Source organism: Nerophis ophidion, linkage group LG01 (assembly GCF_033978795.1).
Source record: "Nerophis ophidion isolate RoL-2023_Sa linkage group LG01, RoL_Noph_v1.0, whole genome shotgun sequence".
Lineage (NCBI taxonomy): Eukaryota > Metazoa > Chordata > Actinopteri > Syngnathiformes > Syngnathidae > Nerophis > Nerophis ophidion.
This window is the reverse complement of record NC_084611.1, coordinates 43,756,606-43,780,851: the sequence shown is the minus strand read 5'-3', so window position 1 is coordinate 43,780,851 and position 24,246 is coordinate 43,756,606. Positions and strand designations below refer to the sequence as shown.

The following is a 24,246-nucleotide window of genomic DNA, read 5'->3' as shown; positions in this document are numbered from 1 at the left end:
AACAATAACCATTACATACTAATTCCCAGCATGTAATAACAGAAGTTTTGCTCCTAATGGATCATCCGCAATCTTGTTGTTCTTGTATGGGGGAAAAAAAAGTTTATTGTAAAATAAAATATGAAATTAGAAAAATAAATTTGGATAATGATGCTGCCAAAAAAAAGTGTTTGTGATAATGACATTGACAAGCTTTATTTTGTCCATTCTTAACATGTACAAGTAAAAAAATATATATATCAGTGTAAGGCTAGACCCTCAGGAAGGGTACAGACTGAGTCCAAGGAAAAAACCTTACATAGCATGGCACACATAAACATGGTACGTATAATCACACCAAATTGCAACAGAGGGAAGGGGGTGATTTGAAGCCCTGGAGGCTGGCCGCTGCTATAGAGCGCTACTCAGCCATCCACAACCCCAGAGGAATTAAGCAGTGGTGAAGGCGTTGATTTGGGGAGAGGCATGTGCGTGCATGTATGCCCAATTAACTTGGGTGAGATGTTGAAATGTTTTTGTGGACTGGGGCCGATCTCAAAGTTCGACACCAGGTGTTGTTGAAAAAAAGGAAGGTCAAAAGCGTCCATCTTTGAGGAGTCCTAGGGGGAGTTCTTCAGAACAGCCTGTTCCTGTTTGCTTGTGGGCCATTCGAGGGAATCAAATCGTAGATTAAGAAGTTGTTTTTCTTCGAGAAGACTAAACAGTGACTTGCCTTCTCTGTGTGTCCATGCTGGATTCTCCAATTCCAATTTAATTATTCCTTGTCAGCAAACTTCTCCAAGATGAGATCTATTTTGCGATTCAAATCAGAAATCGCTCCAGTTTGTGTTCCCACAGCCCGACCCAATCCTTCCATTGCGTTGAACAGCCGTTGGCCCCCTTGAGTGGCTGCCATCGTCTTCCGAATTTGACGAAATACCAGAGCAATGCCCAACCCAATCAGCAGGTGCCCCGCGATCACAGTTCCAAATAGGTAGATGTCTTCCACGTATTTGATGGAAAGGGCTGAGGGGCACATGATTCTCCATTTATGCCAGGAGTCTCTCACGTACCCTGCAGCAGTGGTTCCATCAGGGCAGCCAGGCTCCCCCGAACCTCTTTTTCTTGTCGAAAAGACAGTCAATTGCGTCGAGAGTCCATCTAATCATATTCATATTTGATGTTTAGATAAGAGGACAGCTCAAAGAAAGAGGCTTCAGAAAAGTTCAAAGACAAGGACACAGAAAGCAAGCAGGGAAGGAGGGAGCGTAGAAAAATGTGACCGCCCTCACCAAGAGGCAAGACAGAAATCTTAATGTTACATATATGCTAATTCCCAGCATTGAAAAATAAGTTTAGGTAAAATTAAAATATATTTATAAAATTTGAACAAAAACTTATAATAAAAAAAGATGTTTAGAATAAATTCAAGCGATATACTGGAAAAAGATGTTTATAATAAATTCAAGCGATATACTGGTCTATGGTAAAAAAAAATATCTTTGAGCAAAAAAGCTAATATTGCTACATGTTTAAAAAAAAAGTGTTAAGATGAAGACTTATTTCAAATTAAGAGTATATTATACCACTTTTTTTTTCATGAATGTCTAAATGTGCTGTCATGTGATAACAAGAATGAATATGTAGCTTTTTCAACTCCAAATGAAACAAAAGTTGAAGATTATTCGCACAGCAAAGTCATGCACACATTCCAAGTGCGTAATGAGGAACATATGAATGTCATCAAAGCGATCTGATTGGACGATAAAAGCAATGAATTAGTTTTTCAGCCTGATCAACTTGACTCACCACACAGTTTTCTGTCGGGGTTTTCAATGTTTTTGTCCTCTGGAGGGAGCATGTTTGGCTTTCAAAGTGGGTCGTGACAACTGGAAGTGGAAACTGGACGTCTCTGTCCTGTTTGGGAGACAAGGAGCAAACTACACTGCAGTAAACCTTGGTACAAACATTTCCTGGTGGTTTTTACCGCTTGTCAAAGGTGAGCTTGCTGGTGTCGCGCATCGAGGAGGCGGGGCCTTCCAGGATGACCAGAAGCTTCTGCATCAGCTGATTCCACCGGACCGCCTCCGGGTTCTGATGTGCTTCCTGCACAAAGTTACAATGAAGACCTGCAGAAGACCGGATGACAGGATGCGTCTTCATCACCATGACAACATGTCTGACAGCAGCCACAGCTTCCTGCATTTTTGACCTTCTCTCCCTCTCCTGCTGTAGCTCCGCCTCCAGACGCACCGCCAAAGCACGGTTTTTGCTGGACTGCTTGATGGCGATGGTATGGCTGACTCTGGAGAGGAGGAAAAGTTTTACCATAAATCCTCCAAATAACGTTTTTAGCAGCTGTGGCTTGTTGCGTTTTGAAGTATGAGTTGCATTATGTTCACTTTTTATAAATAACCAGTCAGTCATTCCACTATGGTGCTTTCTTATGCACTCCAAGCCATTATTAAAGTTTAAAAAGAAAAAAAAGCCGAGCATTTACGACATGTGTGGTGGTTAGCGCCCTGCATGGCAGCTCCCTCCATCAGTGTGTGAATGTGTGTGTGAATGGGTAAATGTGGAAGTAGTGTCAAAGCGCTTTGAGTACCTTGAAGGTAGAAAAGTGCTATACAAGTACAACCCATTTATTTATTTATTTGTTGTGTTCTTTAACCTGAGTTCCTCCAGTTGGCCACAGACTTTCTCATGTTTGCTCCCAAGTTGCTCCAAGTCATGGCTGCTCTCCTTCAGCTGGGTCTGCAGCTGCTGGCACTTTGAGGTCAGCTGCTCCGCCACCTGGTGGAGGAACGACGTCAACACAGCTAAATACAAATAAGACAAAAGATAGATAAAATAACTTTTTTTTTATACATATAAAAAGTTGAATCTGAAAAGAAAAATTACATTTAAATCTAGTTTTTAGTAAAAGAAAAACGGAAAAAAACAAACGCTGATTTAAAAGTGTGAAAGAAAAAGTTTAAGAAAAAAAAGATTAAGTTGTCAAGGATGTATTTAATTATTTGCTTTAAAGTAAAATGTTAGGAACTTCCCAACAATGTTTTTCAGGTAAAAATAACACCAGCACCCGCCGTGACCCCAAAGGGATTAAGCGGTAGAAAATGGTTGGATAGATGGATATTTAGAAAACTTGTGGGGGAAAAAATCCAATATTTTTTTTTTTTTTTTTAATTTAAAAGATTTCTAATTACAGTGGAACCTCATTTTACAAACTTAATTGGTTGCTGTAAAAAGTTTGTATAGTGAAGCCGAGTTCACCCTAAGAACCAATGTAAACATGAATAATTGGTTCTAGCCTCCACAAAAGTCCCTGTTTAAGGAAAGGTTTGCACATCGTGTGTGTGTGTGGTGTGTTGTGTGTGTTATTACATATATACATATTTGTATATATATAATACATATGTGTATGTATTTATGTGTGTGTACATATATATACACACTCAATGTATATATGTATATACATACATATATATGTACATATATATAAAAGGGATACAACTAACGATTAATTTGATAATCGATTAATCTGTCGATTATTATTTCGATTAATTGATTAATAATCGGATAAAAGCGACAAACTACATTTCTATCCTTTCCAATACTTTATTTAAAAAAACAGCATACTGGCACAATGTCCTTTCGACTTGCCAAATAAAACAAGGCAAGTGTTACAATTTGATTTTTAATTTTTATAAAGTGCACCATTGTCCTGCACAATAGCAATAATTTTGCTTAGAGGAATTTCAAACCTGGCTATTACCTATTCTGCAATGTTGGATGCTGAATGTCTTTCCTCTAGTGGCATGGTGGTAAGGCAGATTGACTTTATGTTCCATTCATCTCCAATGTAGTGGCATGTATTGCCAAGGTAGGCTACACTTGTCCACACATCAATAGTGAGAGCAATTTTGCTCTGGGTGGCTTTTATGTCAGTCTACACTGCATGGAATGTCTGCTAGTACTTCCTCTCAATCAGTTTGGTAAAATGGTTCCTCGAGGGAACAGTGTAACCAGGGTTGAGGACGTGAATCATTTGTCTAAAACCTTCATCCTCCACCATTGATAGTGGCCTCATGTCAGCTAGCAACATATTCAGGATAGCATCAGTCAGTGCAGCCGCTTGCCGTGGTTTGCGGACCTTCCTTTGTACCAAGTCGCTAATGCTGACTTGTTTCTTTCTGAAATGAAAGAAACCATATTATGAACGTACATAGTAGCATCATTTACATGTAACTCACTACATACCCAGTTGATTTAATTAATAATTTCTGACAAATATGCCACCACATTAAAAAAAAATTATAAATTAAATAAATGGACATCGGAGTTGCAGAATGCACCAATAAGAACACAGAAATGTAACTCATCAGATCAAAACTGGATCAGATATAGTACATGTTTCGGTTCTAATAAAGGATTAACTTTAGGCTACCTCTGAATCATAGCATGAAATATTCCAGCACCTTCAGAACGTTTAGCTATACTAAAGCGTCACTCAAGTCTAAATAGATTTATATAGCTTTATTGGCTACATTGTTCCATTATGAAACCAACCTGAGATATTTATGTCCGTTACGTTCATTTCCAAATTGTTAAACGTGCGCTTTCTCTCTCAATACGGAGTCAAATGTGCCGGAGACATATTATCAGCCCTGTGTTGCAACAAAGACATAACATTAACGTTACACATAAAAAAGCTGAACTTATGAATGCCTGTTGCCGCTCATAACAACACAGAAAATTAAGTCGCCGCACTATCCAAAAAGTTCCTAACACTCTGAAAGTTATTACATAACAGTTGCTTCTGCGTTTTCTTAAAAAAAATCTCTTTAACAAAAGATTAGTAACACACAAAGACGTACCAAAGTTGCTAAATGTGTTGGAATGGTGAGGAGATCATGTCATGTATTGAACACCAATGCTCTGCTGTTATTGTTTCTATAATTTATTATGTCATATTTAAACTATTGTGTTGAAGTCTGGGGAAATTGTTATAAATCACATCTACAGCCTTTAGTCACTCTGCAGAAAAAGGCCATCAGGATTGTGTCCAATGTTCACTATAGACATCATTCAAATCCACTATTTATGGACTTAAAGCAACTTAAACTGAATCATGTTATTAACTTTAAAACTGCTCAAATTATGTTTAGGGCATCCCAAAACTTTCTACCATCCAATATACAGAACCTATTCCATGATAGAGATGGTCACCATAGTTACAGTTTAAGAGGAAACAACAAATTATATTTGCCTAAATTTAGAACAACTTTAAAATCAATGTGCATTTCAGTGCGTGGAGTCAGTCTGTGGAACAACTTAGGGGACAAGTTAAAAACGTGTTTTAACATGATTCAATTCAAAACACTGTTTAAAAAAGAAGTACTGAAGAAGTATGATGAGGAAAGAGAGTGATGCCCTCAGCACAGAGCCATGGGAGAGAGGTGTATGGTCAGAGTGTTTGGGCCTGTGTGTGTATGTGTGTGTGTGTGTGTGTGTGTGTGTGTGTGTGTGTGTGTGTGTGTGTGTGTGTGTGTGTGTGTGTTTTGTCTCGTCTTGTCTTGTCTCATAGTATTGTTAGTGTACAGGAGTTTTTCTTGTTTTTGTTTATAGAGTATTGTTCTTGTATTATATTGTTTATGTTAAATGTGGAATGAGTGAGAGGGGTTGGGCTATTATAAGCATTTGCTTCATCCAACCCCTTTTCAAACCCTGCATAAATATCTCTGCCAAAATGTAAAAAAAACCAAAAAAAAAACCTGTGTTTAGTTGTACTGTGCAGGTTTGAAATAAATATTTCAATTCAGTTCAATATACTCGGACTATGGACTTAAAAAAGTTACGTACCGTGAGTTGTTCCATTCATCCATGGCTCCTCTTCAGGTGCTGCGAAGTAATGTCCGTGCCACGCAATGTCCATGCTGCAAGTTTTGCAGGAAATGTCTTCTTTAAAGTCTTTAAAGTAAAGTGTTCCGATACTTTTGACGACTTAGGTCGTACACTTCTCTCCATTGAAGCAATAACCTCGAGATGTTTCTCCGCTGAACTATCCGTACTGTTTTCCAACGCCATTTTTCGAATGTTTCCAAGCAAACGTGACAGTGTGGTCACGTGAGCTGCACATGACACATCATTGTCTGGCTCACTGCCACCACATGAGACGTAGTCTCAGCAGTGACGTGCAGTCAGGGGAGGCAGGTGAGGCGGGGCCTCACGTGCCATCATGGAAAGAAAAAAAATGTGAAAAGAAAAAAAAATTATTTGTTATATGTATCGAGTGATTATACTATAACTTCACCAGTTTTAGATTATTTTTATTCAAAATCGCTGAATTTTCGCATTTGCCGTTCAAATACTGAGAAGAGACTTGCGGTGAGTCACAGCCAGTTGAGCCTCTCCATTGATTGCGCAATGACTGCTAACTGCTGGCTGCTGTGCAGTGAGAACGTATTGCTATATGAATTATATTATACATTTCCATAGTTTAGTTAGCTGAGGTATATAATGTACAGTGTATTTTTTCAACAACTGTATGTGTGTAACATATTTCTTATGCTGGGCAATCATAAAATGGCTGCGAAGACGCACTGTGTGAGGCTCGCCTCCTGGTGGTAGAGGATGCTTGTGATCCCAGAGATCATTCTTGTGACCAAGCTAGGCCTGAGGGCATCTGAAGTTTAAAACTGAATGTTTTAAAGTTGTCGTTTGCCTGCATATTGTAAAAACAACCGTCCAACATTTTACAACTAATTGCAAACTTATAGGTGCCGACCATCAGGGCCGAGTTGCGATGAAAGAGTGTGTCGATGTTGAGGTATTAAGAGGAAAGATAACTTGGTAAGTAAATTTGTTTGCTAATAGTAGCTACTAGCAATGTATTTTCTATAGGCGGTTAGCATCGGGTTTTAATCCCGTTTCCTCCGATGTTTCTGATCCGATTGAATTTATATTTATGTCGAGTCTTTATTTTGGGTACTTAAATATGGTGACTGAGTATTGTGGCGTTCTAAGGCCATCTGCATTTTTATGATACAGTAAAGACAATGAATGAACACGGCCGCTGGAGCGCGGTTGCGATGGCCAAGAAGAACACAGAGTTGGAATATAATTACAACACTTTATGTACATATTTATATACATATTTATATATGTACATATTTATATAATATGTAACTACAAGCTCCCTTGACAGACAGAATCCCATTGCTTTTATGAGCGGCCGACCGAGTCAAAAACCGAAAAAAAAATATATATATATATATAACGCTCGAGGGAGTACTGGAAAGTGCCCCCCCGGGTGATTCCCCGGAGTTCCTTAAGGCTCTGGATGCTGTGGGGCTGTCTTGGTTGACAAGACTTTGCAGCATCGCGTGGACATCGGGGGCGGTACCTCTGGATTGGCAGACCGGGGTGGTGGTTCCTCTCTTTAAGAAGGGGGACCGGAGGGTGTGTTCCAACTATCGTGGGATCACACTCCTCAGCCTTCCCGGTAAGGTTTATTCAGGTGTACTGGAGAGGAGGCTTCGCCGGATAGTCGAACCTCGGATTCAGGAGGAACAGTGTGGTTTTCGTCCTGGTCGTGGAACTGTGGACCAGCTCTATACTCTCGGCAGGGTTCTTGAGGGTGCATGGGAGTTTGCCCAACCAGTCTACATGTGCTTTGTGGACTTGGAGAAGGCATTCGACCGTGTCCCTCGGGAAGTCCTGTGGGGAGTGCTCAGAGAGTATGGGGTATCGGACTGTCTTATTGTGGCGGTCCGTTCCCTGTACGATCAGTGCCAGAGCTTGGTCCGCATCGCCGGCAGTAAGTCGAACACATTTCCAGTGAGGGTTGGACTCCGCCAAGGCTGTCCTTTGTCACCGATTCTGTTCATAACTTTTATGGACAGAATTTCTAGGCGCAGTCAAGGCGTTGAGGGGTTCCGGTTTGGTAACCGCAGGATTAGGTCTCTGCTTTTTGCAGATGATGTGGTCCTGATGGCTTCATCTGACCGGGATCTTCAGCTCTCGCTGGATCGTTTCGCAGCCGAGTGTGAAGCGACCGGAATGAGAATCAGCACCTCCAAGTCCGAGTCCATGGTTCTCGCCCGGAAAAGGGTGGAGTGCCATCTCCGGGTTGGGGAGGAGACCCTGCCCCAAGTGGAGGAGTTCAAGTACCTAGGAGTCTTGTTCACGAGTGAGGGAAGAGTGGATCGTGAGATCGACAGGCGGATCGGTGTGGCGTCTTCAGTAATGCGGACGTTGTACCGGTCCGTTGTGGTGAAGAAGGAGCTGAGCCGGAAGGTAAAGCTCTCAATTTACCGGTCGATCTACGTTCCCATCCTCACCTATGGTCATGAGCTTTGGGTCATGACCGAAAGGATAAGATCACGGGTACAAGCAGCCGAAATGAGTTTCCTCCGCCGTGTGGCGGGGCTCTCCCTTAGAGATAGGGTGAGAAGCTCTGCCATCCGGGAGGAACTCAAAGTAAAGCCGCTGCTCCTTCACATCGAGAGGAGCCAGATGAGGTGGTTCGGGCATCTGGTCAGGATGCCACCCGAACGCCTCCCTAGGGAGGTGTTTAGGGCACGTCCAACCGGTAGGAGGCCACGGGGAAGACCCAGGACACGTTGGGAAGACTATGTCTCCCGGCTGGCCTGGGAACGCCTCGGGATCCCCCGGGAAGAGCTAGACAAAGTGGCTGGGGAGAGGGAAGTCTGGGTTTCCCTGCTTAGGCTGTTGCCCCCGCGACCCGACCTCGGATAAGCGGAAGATGATGGATGGATGGATGGATGGATATTATTATTTATTTTTTTCTATTTGTGGCGGCCGTAATTCTTTCGTGGCAGGCCGCCACAAATAAATAAATGTGTGGGAAACCCTGCATATACATATACCCCCAAAAGGGAATAAGCGGTAGAAAATGAATGGATGGATATATATATATATATATATATATATATATATATATATATATATATATATATATAGTATGTACATGTGTGTGTATGTATGTATATACATACATGAGATATATATATATATCTAATTTGGGTGTGTGTGTGTGTGTCTGCATGTATATATGTGTACTTATATATACATACATATATATACATATACACACATATATATATATGTATACATACATACATATATATGTTTATATACATATATGTGCGTATGTATACATGTGTATATATATACATACATATATATATATATATATATGTATACATACATATATATACTTACGTATATATATGTATGTATATATATATATATATATATATATACATATATATATATATATACATATAATTTGGGTGTGTGTGTGTGTCTGTATGTATGTATGTATACTTATATATACATATATACATATATATGTATACATACATACATACATACATATATATATTTTTATATATACATATATGTATGTATGTATACATGTATATATATACATATATATATGTGTATATATACACATATATATATGTGTGTATTTATATACATATATATATGTATATATATATATATGTTTATATATATATATGTGTGTATATATATACATATATATGTATACATAGATATATATGTATGTATACACATATATGTATATATATACACATATATATGTATACATACATATACTTACGTATATATATATGTATACATACATATATATACATATATGTATACATAGATATATATGTATGTATACACATATGTATATATATACACATATATATGTATACATACATATATATATGTATATATATGTATGTATATATATATATATATATATATATATATATATATATATATATAAAATCTAATGTGTGTATGTATGTATAAGGTGAGGCCTTTAGAACACCATTCCTACTGTCAAGCATGGTGATGATAGTACTGTATTATGCTCTGGACCTGTTCTGTTGCCAATGGAACTGGTGCTTTACAGAGAGTAAACGGGACAATGAAAGGGGATTAGCTCCAAATTCGTCAGGACAAGCTAAAATCATCAGCCCGGAGGTTGGGTCTTGGTCGCAGTTGGGTGTTCCAACAGGACAATGATCACAAACACATATCAAAAGTGGTAAAGAAATGTCTAAATCAGGCTAGAATGAAAGTTTTAGAATGGCCTCCCTAGAGTCCTGACTTAAAGGTGTGAACAATGCTGAAGAAACAAGTCCATGTCAGAAAACCAACACATTTAGCTGAACTGCACCAATTTTGTCAAGAGGAGTGCACAAAAATGTAGCAGAGGCTTGTGGATGGCTAGCACAAGTGCCTTATTGCAGTGAAACTTGCCAAGGGAATGTAAGCAAATATTAACATTGCTGTATGTATACTTTTGACCCTCACATTTTCAGTAGAGCAATAGTTAATTCATAAAAGAAGCTAACTTAATAAATGTTTTTTGTGAACAACAGCTATGTTCTCCAATCACTACATCACAACAAAAATAAGAGTTGTAGAAATGATTGGAATGTCAAGACATCCATGACATGATGTCGTGGTCAAAAGTGTACATACACTTTTGACCACGACTGTATGTCTAGGTATATAATGTCTAGGTATATAATGTCTAGGTATATATGTGTGTACTGTATGTATGTGTATATATATATATGTATATATATATATATATATATATATATATATATATATATATATATATATATATATATATATATATATATATATACATACATATATGTATATACTGTATATTTATTAGGGTTGCGAATCTTTGGGTGTCCCACGATTCGATTCAATATCGATTCTTGGGGTCACGATTTGATTCAAAATCGATTTTTTTTTTTTTCAATTTAACACGATTCTCGATTTAAAAGGATTCTGTATTCATTCAATACATAGGATTTCAGCAGGATCTACCCCAGTCTGCTGACATGCTAGCAGAGTAGTAGATTTTTGTAAAAAGGACAATGTTTTATCAACTGATTGCAATGATGTAAGTTTGTTTTAAGTATTAAACGAACCAAAAATATGACTTATTTTATGTTTGTAAAAATGTTGGACACAGTGTGTTGTCAAGCTTATGAGATGCGATGCAAGTGTAAGCCACAGTGACACTATTGTTCTTTTATTTTTTTTATAAATGTCTAATGATAATGTTAATGAGGGATTTTTAATCACTGCTATGCTGAAATTATAACTAATATTGATACTGTTGTTGATAATATACATTTTTGTTTCACTTTTCTCTGTTTATTGCAGTTCTGAGTGTTGCTGGGTCAGGTTTGGTTTTGGAATTGTATTGTATTGTTATGGTATTGCTGTGTAGTGTTTTGTTGGATTGATTAAAAAAAATAAAAAATAGATTTTTTAAAAATGAGAATCGATTCTGAATTGCACAACATCAGAATTGTGATTCAAATTCGAATCTATTTTTTCCCACACCCCTTATATGTATACATATATATATATGTATATATATATATATATATATATATATATATATATACATATATATATGTATATATATATATATATATATATATATATATATATATATATATACATATATATATACATATACATATACATACACACACATATATATACACACACAGACTGCGGCATGCAAAATGAATGAATGATTGGTACGCCAACACATGGTTGTGTTTGTGTTTTGATGTAAAATGAGAAGATCTAACAGATTGTTGCTCTCACCTTCTTGCGGACACAACTTTGACGAGACATTTCCCTGATGGTCTCCTCCAAGACGTCCACGTCTGCAGCCAGCTTGGTCTTCTGGTCCCGCAGGGCGGCGTTCTCCTGGGCGAGGTCGTGAGCCCTCTCAGAGAGCACGCCGTATCGCACCTTGATCTCCTGGTTCTCCTGCAGGGTCCCCCTGGTGGTCTCGGGCAGTTTGCTCTCCGCCACGCGCTCCAACTCCACCGCCTGCACCTCCATCTGACTCGCTAGCCTGTCCACCCGAGGAAGGGAAAGGTCAACTGTGGCGGCCATCTTGGAGCAGGCAAGAACAACTTGGAGGCTGTGCTGTGTCAGCGTTTCCCCCCCCCACCTGCTCTTTTCCAGCAGAGCCTTCATCTCCACGGCGTGCACGGCAGCGGCGTGTGCCTCCTCCTGACTGCTCAGCCGCTTCTCCAGCGCCGTCATCTTGGACATCATCTGCTCTTTCTGCCTCTCAAACTCCTCCACAGCAGTCAGTCTGGCCACTAGGGGGCGCAAGAGAAATACACCTTCACTTTTAAGTGGCAGTATTTCACCGGCAACCTGGGTGAGGAAAACGCTGTTGATTCCTAAAAACAGCAGCACACTCCTGTCATAGAAAGGATCCTTTACTATTGTTTTTAGGGAATATACTGTAAAAATGTCAGATCACTCCTGTCATAGAAGATCTTTGACGTTTTTCACAGTCGTCTCTTAAATCCAACTGCACCTGTAACATAGATGATCTTTGACTGTTGTTTTTAGGGAATATACTGTAAAAATGTCAGATCACTCCTGTCATAGAGGATCTTTGACGTTTTTCGCAGTCTTCTCTTACATTCTAGTGCACCTGTCAAATAGATTATCTTTAACTGTTGTTTTTAGGGAATGTACTGTAAAAATGCCAGATCACTCCTGTCATATAGGATCTTTGACGTTTTTCACAGTCGTCTCTTAAATCCAACTGCACCTGTCATATGGAGCAGTAGTTCCCAACCACCGAGCCGCAGAATAATTTTTATAATTTTTTTTTTTTTTTATTAAATCAACGTAAAAAAAACAATACAAGATACACTTAAAATTTGTGCACCAACCCCCAAAACCTCCCTTTTTCATGACGAAAACCCCTCACTTTTTCATGACAAAAAAAAATAATAATAATCCTCCCCCCATATTGTAAAAATGCCAGATCACTCCTGTCATAGAGGATCTTTGACGTTTTTCACAGTCATTGCTTCAATCCAACTGCACCTGTCATATAGAGCAGTGGTCCCCAACCTTTTTGTATCCGCGGACCGGTCAACCAAACCGGATCCCCTCAACGCCTTGGCTGCGCCTAGAAATTCTGTCCATAAAAGTTATGAACAGAATCGGTGACAAAGGACAGCCTTAGCGGAGTCCAACCCTCACTGGAAACGTGTCCGACTTACTGCCAGCAATGCGGACCAAGCTCTGACACTGATCATACAGGGAGCGGACTGCCACAATAAGACAGTCCGGTACCCCATACTCTCTGAGCACTCCCCACAGGACTTCCCGAGGGACACAGTCGAATGCCTTCTCCAAGTCCACAAAGCACATGTAGACTGGTTGGGCAAACTCCCATGCACCCTCAAGAACCCTGCCGAGAGTATAGAGCTGGTCCACAGTTCCACGACCAGGACGAAAACCACACTGTTCCTCCTGAATCCGAGGTTCGACTATCCGGCGAAGCCTCCTCTCCAGTACACCTGAATAAACCTTACCGGGAAGGCTGAGGAGTGTGATCCCACGATAGTTGGAACACACCCTCCGGTCCCCCTTCTTAAAGAGAGGGACCACCACCCCGGTCTGCCAATCCAGAGGTACCGCCCCCGATGTCCACGCGATGCTGCAGAGTCTTGTCAACCAAGACAGCCCCACAGCATCCAGAGCCTTAAGGAACTCCGGGCGATCTCATCCACCCCCGGGGCCTTGCCGCCGAGGAGCTTTTTAACTACCTCAGCCCCAGAAATAGGAGAGTCCACCACAGATACCCCAGGCACCGCTTCCTCAAAGGAAAACGTGTTGGTGGGATTGAGGAGGTCTTCGAAGTATTCCCTCCACCTATCCACAACATCCGCAGTCGAAGTCAGCAGAACACCATCCGCACCATACACGGTGTTGATAGTGCACTGCTTCCCCTTCCTGAGGCGGCGTATGGTGGTCCAGAATCGCTTCGAAGCCGTCCGGAAGTCGTTTTCCATGGCTTCCCCGAACTCTTCCCATGTCCGAGTTTTTGCCTCCGCGACCGCTAAAGCTGCACACCGCTTGGCCCGTCGGTACCCGTCCACTGCCTCCGGAGTCCTATGAGCGAAAAAAGAACCCGATAGGACTCCTTCTTCAGCTTGACGGCATCCCTCACTGCTGGTGTCCACCAACAGGTTCTGGGATTACCGCCACGACAGGCACCAACAACCTTGCGGCCACAGCTCCAATCAGCCGCCTCGACAATAGAGGTTCGGAACATGGTCCTCTCGGACTCAATGTCCCGCACCTCCCTCGTGACATGTTCAAAGTTCTCCCGGAGGTGTGAATTGAAACTCTCTCTGACAGGAGACTCTGCCAGATGTTCCCAGCAGACCCTCACAATGCGTTTGGGCCTGCCAGGTCTGTCCGGCATCCTCCCCCACCATCGCAACCAGGTGGTGATCGGTAGAAAGCTCCGCCCCTCTCTTCACCCGAGTGTCCAGAACATGAGGCCGCAAATCCGATGACACAACTACAAAGTCGATCATGGAACTGCGGCCTAGGGTGTCCTGGTGCCAAGTGCACATATGGACACCCTTATGTTTGAACATGGTGTTTGTTATGGACAATCCGTGACGAGCACAAAAGTCCAATAACAAAACACCACTCGGGTTTAGATCCGGGTGACCATTCTTCCCAATCACGCCTCTCCAGGTTTCACTGTTGTTGCCAACATGAGCGTTGAAGTCCCCCAGTAGGACAAGGGAATCACCCGGGGGAGCACTTTCCAGTACTCCCTCGAGTGTACCCAAAAAGGGTGGGTATTCTGAACTGTTGTTTGGTGCGTAAGCACAAACAACAGTCAGGACCTGTCCCCCCACCCGAAGGCGAAGGGAAGCTAGCCTCTCGTCCACTGGGTTGAACTCAAACGTGCAGGCTTTGAGCCGGGGGGCAACGAGAATTGCCACCCCAGCCCGTCGCCTCTCACTGGCAACGCCAGAGTGGAAGAGGGTCCAGTCCCTCTCGAGAGAACTGGTTCCAGAGCCCTTGCTGTGCGTCGAGGTGAGTCCGACTATATCCAGCCGGAACTTCTCTACCTTGCGGACTAGCTCAGGCACCTTCCCCCCCAGTGAGGTGACGTTCCACGTCCCAAGAGCTAGCTTCTGTAGCCGAGGATCAGACCGCCAAAAGTGCCCTGCCTTCGGCTGCCACCCAGCTCACAATGCACCCGACCTCTACGGCCCCTCCTATGAGTGGTGAGCCCATTGGAGGGATGACCCATGTTGCCTCTTCGGGCTGTGCCCGGCCGTGTTTTTTATGTTGATTTAATTTAAAAAAAAATAAAAAATAAAAATTATTTTTTCTTTTTTTTTTAATAAAAATTCTTCTGCGGCCGGTACCAATCGGGCCACGGCCCGGCAATTGAGGACCACTGATATAGAGGATCTTGGACTGTTGTTTTTAGGGAATATACTGCAATATAACAGATCACTCCTGTCATAGAGGATCTTTGATGTTTTTTACAGTCTCTTAAATTCGAGTGCACCTGTCATTTAGAGGATCTTTGACTGTTGTTTTTAGGGAATATACAAGGATCTTTGACTAGCATTTTTTTAATTTAAACCTTAAAAACAGCAGAGTAGTCTTGTCATATAGAGGATCTCTAGATAGTGTTTTTGAGTTTAATCCTTAAAAACAGCAGAGCAGTGTTGTCAGAGGATCTTTGACTCGTGTTTTTGTGGTAGATTCCTAAAACAGTACAGAACTGTCATAGAGGATCTGTGACCAGTGTACCTGTTATAAAGAGGATCGTAAAGTAGCTATTTTTGTTAGTAGATTACTAAAAAACAGCAGACCGTTCCTATCAAATCAAAGATCTTTGACTAGCATTTTTGTATTTCCTTAAAAACCGCAGAGTACAGTGGTCGTATGGAGGCTCTTTGACTAGCTGTTCTGCGGCAGATTCCTAAAAACAGCTGAACACTTCTGTCATATAAATGGTCTTTGGCAATATTTGTGATAGATTCCTAAAAAACAGTTAAGCGCTCTTGTGGTAGAACATCTTTTACTAGCGTCTTTGCAGTAGGTTATTAAAAACACCAGAGTGCACCTGTCATTTAGGGGATCTTTAATTACCATATTGTGGTATATTACTAAAAACAGCAGATCAAAGATATTTGACTAGAATTGATGTATTTAATCCTTTAAAAGAGAATAACACTTCTGTCGTATCAAGGATCTTTGACTACAATTGATGTATTGTATTTAATCCTTAAAAAGAGAGTAATACTCCTGTCATATCAAAGATCTTTGACTAGAATTGATGTATTTAATCCTTAAAAAGAGAATAACACTCCTGTAGTATCAAAGATCTTTGACTAGAACTGATATATTTAATTATTAAAAAGAGAATAACACTCCTGTCATATCAAAGATCTTTGACTAGAACTGATACATTTAATCCTTAAAAAGAGAATAACACTACTGTCATATCAAAGATATTTGACTAGAACTGATATATTTCATCTTTAAAAAGAGAATAACACTCCTGTCATATCAAAGATCTTTGAGTACAATTGATGTATTTAATCCTTAAAAAGAGAATAACACTCCTGTCATATCAAAAATCTTTGACTAGAACTGATATATTTTATCCTTAAAAAGAGAATAACACTTCTGTCATTTCAACGATCTTTGAGGGGCAAAACGGAACACCCGTGTCATGCGAAGAATCTTCCTTATGCCAACTAAGAGAGGAACCTCGAAGAGAACCTCCCAGCTACCTAGCTTCACATTCTGTTCCGCAAGCTCGTCACTGCGCTTCACCACTTCCTGTCGCTCCCGAGCCAGCTGCCGTCGCAGAGCATCCATGCCCTGGTCGGCCTCTTGCCGCAGAGCCCGCAGACGCTCGGACGTGTCGTCCAGCTCCTCCTCTTTCTCCAGCAGGGAGCGCTTGAGAAAGTCCACAATGTCCTCCTTCTCCTTCTCCAGAAAGCTGCACTGAGACGTCAAGGCCTTCTTCTCATTGGTCATTTCCTTACATTTCAGCTGATATCTTCAAAAAAAATACAATAAAAAGACACAGATGTAGGGGGGAAGTGATTAAAACTGACATGTTGTCAGCAAGCTACTGCTTGCAAATTCAAATCAATATTGCCAAAATGTTATGTAGTGTTAGACGTTAGCATTGTTAGCTCTAAACTTGTGGGTACACTGCTTTTATGTTGTTCGTTTAAAAGAAATACACTTTAAATACACTTTTTTGTGTTGTTCGTTTAAAAGAAATACACTTTAAATACACTTTTTTGTGTTGTTCGTTTAAAAGAAAAACACTTTAAATACACTTTTTGTGTTGTTCGTTTAAAAGAAATACACTTTAAATAAACTTTTTTGTGTTGTTCGTTTAAAAGAAATACACTTTAAATACACTTTTTTGTGTTGTTCGTTTAAAAGAAAAACACTTTAAATACACTTTTTTATGTTGTTCGTTAAAAAGAAATACACTTTAAATACACTTTTTTTATATGGTGCTATTTCATTGTGTGAATGCTCCAAAGCATTCACACATGCTTTTCTACACCAAAATTCATCTATTTATTCAACTTATTATTATTATTCTTCACCAGATTTTGGCGCGCTCTACCTTCCACGTTTTTCACCCGATTCAAACCGTTCCAACTTCAAACTGTTCAGCCTATTCGGGAATCGCAGGCTTTCCCTTGACAAATTCCAAAAATTCTCAGCTTTCCCCGGACATTTTTCCCCATTCAAAATGTTCACAATTTCCAAATGTTTTAACCTATTCATACCATTCCGCCTTCACCACATTCCGCCATTCTGGAAATTCAAACTATCATTTCTCCAAGTTAAAAAAAATTCCAGGATTTTCCAGAAATCCTGCTTTTCCAAAGCCCTATTTCCACCCTTTTTTCTGACGACTACTCCTTCCACATTTTTCAACCCCCTTCAACTGTTCCAAAGTGAAAACATTCTTCTTAATCTGGAAAAAAAACAACCATTTCAACTCATTCAGACCATTCAAGTTTTTCACCATTTTCCAAAAAATTCCAGATTTTCCCGAAATTCCTATTGAAATCAATGGGACATTCTTCAAAGTTCCACAACTTCCACATTTTTCATCCGATTCAAACCATTCCAACTTTAAACTGTTCAGCCTATTCCAGAATCGCCGACATTCCCTTGAAAAATTCCCCAAATTCCCAGATTTCCGGGAAATTTTTCCCCAATAAGATTTGTCACCATTTCCACTTTTTTCAACCTATTCAAACCATTCCACCTTCACCACATTCCACCAACTTGGAAATTCAAACGATCCTTTTTCCATGTTCAGAAAAATTCAAGGATTTTCCAGAATTCCTGCTTATCCAAAGCCCTATTTCCACCCTTTTTTCTGACGACTAATCCTTCCGTATTTTTCAACCCCCTACAACTGTTCCACAGTCAAACACTCCTCTTAATCAGGAAAAAAACAAAGATGTTTTTCGAACTAGAAAAAATTGCGGTTTTCCCGAAATTCTAGGAATTCCATAATACCATTTCTCAATTCAACATGTTACTACTTCAACATTTCTCGACTGATTTGAAAAATCCCATCACCAACCATTTCAACTCATTCAGAACATTCAAGTTTTTTTTTTACCATTTTCCAAAAAATTCCCGTTTTTACCAAAATTCAATGGGACATTCTTCAAAGTTCCACAACTTCCAGATTTTTCATCTGATTCAAACTGTTCCAACTTCTAAATATTCAGCCTGTTCAGGAATTGTGTGCTCTACTTCAACACTTTGAAAAAAAAAATTCCCGAAAATCCCATAATTCCTTTTTTTTGGGGCATTTTCCCCATTCAAAATTAATTGGACATTTTTCAAACTTCCACAATTTCCACATTCTTCAACCCATTCCACCTTTAAAAATTTGCACCATTCTGGAAATTCAAACTATCATTTCTCCAAATTAAAAAAAAATCCAGGATTTTTCTGAATTCCTGCTTTTCCAAAGCCCTATTTCCACCCTTTTTTGTGACGACTACTCCGTCCGCATTTTTCAACCCACTTCAACTGTTCCACCGTCAAAACATACCCCTTAATCAGGACAAAAAACAAAGTTGTTTTTTGAACTGGAAAAATTTCCAGATTTCCCGAAATTCCAGGAATTCCGTAATATCATTTCTCAATTCAACATGTTACTACTTCCACATTTCTCGACCGATTTGAAAAATTCCAACACCAACCATTTCAACTCATTTAGACCATCCAAGTTTTTCACCATTTTCCCAAAAAATCCTGCTTTTCCCGAAATTCCCATTGAAATCAATGGGACATTCTTCAAAGTTCCTCAACTTCCATATTTTTCATACGATTCAAACCGTTCCAACTTCGAATTGTTCAGCCTATTCGGGAATCGCCGGCTTTCCCTTGACAAATTACAAAAATTCACACATTTTCCATAATTCCTTTTTCTTTGGGGGGGAGTGGGGGGGTGCATTTTCCCCATTCAAAATTAATTGGACATTTTCCAAACTTCCACAATTCCCACATTCTTCAACCCATTCCATCCATTCATCCATTTTCTACCGCTTATTCCCTTTGACCCGGACAGATTTCCACTAATCTTACCTTCTGACATTAGTTTCAAACGATCCTGTTCAATTTTAATTTTCTCAAGCTGTACTGTAAGGTCCATTTCACCTTTTTTCAAATCCATTTCTTTTTCAAATTTGAGTTTCTCCATATCTGCTTGCTGTTGCAATTCTCGTTCTAATTTGATTTTTTCCAGTTCAAAAAGACGTTCTTTCTCCTTAGCCTGTTGCGCCCACTCAAATTCAAGTGCCTTCATCTCTCTTTGTTGCTCAAAAGTCAGTATGCCTACCCTCTCTGACTGCATAGGCTCTGACATACCCTTCACATGAGCGTCACCACCTTTTCCTGAAGGTAAAATGCTCTGCTCACACAAAAACTCGTGAATGGAGTCACGCAAGGGTCCCTTCTTACCAGTTCTAATGGCTGATGACAATTCCATGCCATACTTTTCTGCCAATTGCAACAACTGTTCCTTATTAAGGGCAAACAACAATTTCTCAGATGGTGCTTCCACAAAAGCCTCCATCCTGCTCAACCCAGGCCGTCAGTACCAATCTGGCTACTGTACCAAACCAACAATGAAACTACTGAAAAAACAACCCAACCAAAAACTAGCTCTAATTACGCTAGGCTCTCTCTCTCCAACCAATCTAACCAGGTCTCTAAAACATTACAGTTATGTTAACACAGCAAACTAACCTCGGAGCATCCCCCTAAACATTTTCCCCCCACTAGACTAATCTATTTTCACACAGAGCCCGAGGACGAGGATCATTTACTCACCAATACCTGTGGAGACGTACCATCCCGACAAAGCCGATTCAGCCGTTTCTCCAAGGCGGTGCCCTCGCCCAGGCTCTGTGACAGCAGGAACCTAGAACCCGTACTAGATGGGGATAAAGGCGACAGCTCCTAAGAGGCTGAATGCAATGCTACAAACTGCAATGAAACTAAACCAAGATGGCTGGAACAAACAATTCAGTGTCTACCTACACTTGCACGGTCAAACAAAGCCTCAAAAGTACAAATCAGTAGATCCCCCTATTAACTAACTGATAACAGGCCCCAACTGACTATCAGCAGTTCACAATTAGTAACTCAGCTCTACTAGCCTTCCTACGCTCCAAAAGCCAGTAGAAGGAATACTCAATACAAAGAGCTCTACGCACCTTCCTACGCTGCCATAGCCAGTAGAAGGAATTACCATAGCCTAAAGTTACTACCAAAGATCGGACGAGCCCCCATATGTCACAACCACTGGCTTGTTAGTGGCTGTAACATTAAGGGAGACCACACCGATTTGTACATTTTAGCCAACAGATCTTTTATTTACAACATGTATCAGTGATCAGTAATGTGAATTAACCAAGGAATGTATCAGTAAATGAGTGTTGTCCCAAAAGGGTGCAAGTGTGGTGCTAATCCCGGCCGTCGTTGCCGTGACCATACGGTCACCAAACGAATGTGCCTGTGGGACGAGAGAGAGAGAGAGAGAGAGAGAGCATGAGAGAGAGAGCATGCTGATGGGAGGCCTTTTATAGGCCGCCCAATCAGCAGCCCTCTGAGATGTTGCACGTCTTCACAGACCAGCTCCACCTGCGGGTCGGAGGACCAAAGTGCCCCAAACACTAACCGGCAGAGCCGGTCATGACAGCTCCACCTGCGGGTCGGAGGACCAAAGTGCCCCAAACACTAACCGGCAGAGCGGGCATGACAGGGTCGCAGGGGGCGCTGGCGCCTATCTCAGCAACAATCAGGCGGAAGGCGGGGTACACCCTGGACAAGTCGCCACCTTATCGCAGGGCCAACACAGATAGACAGACAACATTCACACTCACATTCACACACTAGGGCCAATTTAGTGTTGCAAATCAACCTATCCCCAGGTGCATGTCTTTGGAAGTGTAAGGAAGCCGGAGTACCCGGAGGGAACCCACGCATTCACAGGGAAAACATGTAAACTCCACACAGAAAGATCCCGAGCCTGGGATTGAACCCAGGACTGCAGGACCTTCGTACTGTGAGGCAGACGCACTAAACCGTCTGCCACAGTGAAGCCGCAACCCAGTCCACCTTTAAAAAATTGCACCTTTCTGGAAAATCAAACTACCCTTTTTCCAAGTTCAAAAATGTCCCCATTTTCCCAAAATTCCTTAACACCATTTACTACTTCAACATTTCTTGCCCGATTTAAATCATTCCAACACCAAACAACTAAGCTTATTCCTAATTATTTTCTGAAAAAAATACCCGCTTTTCTCAAAATTCACAAATTTCCAAGAAGTTCCCATTGAAATGAATGGGACATTTTTCCAAGTTGCACAATTCCCACATTTTTCAAGCTTTTCCAATCATTCCAACATCAACACACTCCACTCAACCTGGACATTCAAACTAACACTTTCCCAAGTTCGAAACCAAATTACGTTTTTCCTGGAATTTCAAACTCTTCAACATTGAAACCATTGCAACGTTTAAACTATTCTTACATTAAAGGCCTTCTGAAAGCCACTACTACCGACCACGCAGTCTAATAGTTTATATATCAATGATGAAATCTTAACATTGAAACACATGCCAATACGGCCGGTTTAGTTTACTAAATTGCAATTTTAAATTTTGCGCGGAAGTAACATGCTAAAACGTCGCGGTATGATGACGCGTGCGCATGACGTCACACATTGTAGAGGACATTTTGGTCCAGTAACGTTCACAGCTATAAGTTGAGTCTTTTTATCGCATAATTCCACAGTATTATGGACTCTGTGTTGCTGAATCTTTTGCAATTTGTTCAATTAATAATGGAGACGTCAAAGAATAAAGATGTAGGTGGGAAGCGGTGTATTGCGGCCGCCTTTAGCAACACAAACACAGCCGGTGTTTCATTGTTACATTCCCGAAAGATGACGGTGAAGCTTTACTATAGAACAGAGCGGTCAAGCGAACATGGCTCCCTACCAGGTTTCGGTGAGAAGATGGTGGTAATAAGTCGGCTCTTACCGTAGACATGAGCGAAGAGCCCGCGTCGTCCTGCACCTGTCAAAGAGGCAGCTGCGGACTATCTTGCCTCCTCCCACGGGCCGCCCCCGACCATCGGATGCTTCCAACATAGAGGAAGCATCAGCTGCCTTCGCCTCGTTGAGAAACTTGGCTTGCCTCAGAGACACTGGCGGTCACCACACCCGTGGCCACACCCCTCCGACCTTCAGGTTGTACAGGTACGACCATATAATCTCACTAAAACACTAGTAACACAATAAGCAGATAAGGGATTTTCCAGAATTATCCTAGTAAATTTGTCTCATAACATCTGAATCGCTCTGGCGTCTTTTTTTTTTCTAGTCCTTCACTCTCACTTTCCTCATGCACGAATCTTTCATCCTCGCTCAAATTAATGGGGAAATTGTCGCTTTCTCGGTCTGAATCGCTCTCGCTGCTGGTGGCCATGATTGTAAACAATGTTCAGATGTGAGGAGCTCCACAACCCGTGACGTCACGCGCACATCGTCTGCTACTTCCGGTACAGTTAAGGCTTTTTTTATTAGCGACCAAAAGTTGCAAACTTTTTTTTTTTCAGTAGGCCTTTATTACTACATTCTGTCAACATTTCACTTCAACTTCAGCATTGGAGCATTCACACACAATTCCTTCATGAATTACCTCTTCAAGTTGTTTAATAATATTAATACAACGGTTAAAACGTAATATATTAATTAGCCTATTAGATAGCTAGTTAGCTAGCAAGCTAACTTCCAAGTCTGACTCACCTCTCCAGCTGTTCGTTTAAAAATCGAATTTGAATGAGATACAAATCTTTTTCTTTGTCGTTTTCTTCCACGGGAAGCGACTGGCTTTGTTTTTTCTTCGTTTTCTTCTTGTCTTCATCTTGCCTTTCGCCGTTATTCTTCTCCTTCTTTTTGGGCATCGCGGGAAAGTAAAATGAGGCAAAGTTAACTTGGGCGAGCCGTGCGACTGGTTGCTAGGCAATGATGCATTCACGGACGCCGGGGAAAGGAGACTTTTGATGCACACTTCAGGGAACAACGCTACTTTATTTTACAAGAAATACTCAACACAATTGGAAAATGATTGTGGCATAATGCTGGAAAATGTGCAAAAAATCCTAATGGGTAATAATTATCCACACTATGTCATCCTGAACCGCTTTCATTGACAAGCTGTCTATAGAAAGTCTAGACCGTGAAAAGAACGACACAAAAGAAGCCACCATGAAGCCAACAACTAATTTGTGTGCTGCTGTAATTTGACCACAAGAGGACACCGTGACCTACGTTTGGCCTCACTATTGTTGCAGAGGGCACAGTAACTGCATATATCCATTCATTCATTTACTACTGCTTGTCCCTTTTGCTGCATTTGGGTGGAAGGCGGGTACACCCTGGACAAGTCGCCACCTCATCACAGGGCCGATAGTCAGACAACACTCACACTCACATTCAGTCAATAATATTAAATTGTGTATGTTTTGTGATACATGGCTTACATTTTAACACAACAACGTATAGCTGCAACCAAAAAGCTTAAAATAATAACGTTTATCTGATAGTTTGACGTTTTCAGCAAGGATGCACATTCAATGATCAGCAAGGAGTTGACACAGCAATGAAATAAACCACGAAAGAAAATGAGATAAATTTTAAAAAAAAAAAGTGTATCTGACCCCTAATAAGTATAACTTTTTTTATGCCATACAACATCAAAAATAAAGCAAAACATCAGCTTACTCAAAGACATATATTGTCATCT

General features: G+C 40.8%; 1 protein-coding gene across 1 annotated transcript; it reads right to left on the bottom strand.

The window, feature by feature from the left end:
• Positions 1 to 1,453: 1,453 nt before the first annotated feature.
• cfap157 (cilia and flagella associated protein 157) lies at positions 1,454 to 23,450 on the bottom strand. The gene is made up of 7 exons (XM_061904662.1): positions 23,247 to 23,450; positions 16,662 to 16,933; positions 12,023 to 12,176; positions 11,668 to 11,923; positions 2,651 to 2,772; positions 2,146 to 2,284; positions 1,454 to 2,085 (listed from the first exon to the last, which is right to left on the bottom strand). Exons 1-7 carry the CDS (start codon positions 23,402 to 23,404, stop codon positions 1,963 to 1,965), a joined length of 1,224 nt encoding a protein of 407 aa, XP_061760646.1. The 5' UTR covers positions 23,405 to 23,450; the 3' UTR covers positions 1,454 to 1,962.
• Between the last annotated feature and the right edge of the window lie 796 nt (positions 23,451 to 24,246).

Excerpts from the sequence above, each read along its gene's own strand:
- cfap157 (XM_061904662.1), bottom strand. The coding sequence starts at position 23,404 with ATGCCCAAAAAGAAGGAGAAGAATAACGGCGAAAGGCAAGATGAAGAC. Across the intron at positions 16,934-23,246 it reads TTAAACGAACAGCTGGAGAG|ATATCAGCTGAAATGTAAGG; the intron begins GTGAGTCAGACT and ends TTTTTTTTGAAG. Across the intron at positions 2,773-11,667 it reads AAAGTTGTGTCCGCAAGAAG|GTGGCGGAGCAGCTGACCTC; the intron begins GTGAGAGCAACA and ends TTCCTCCACCAG.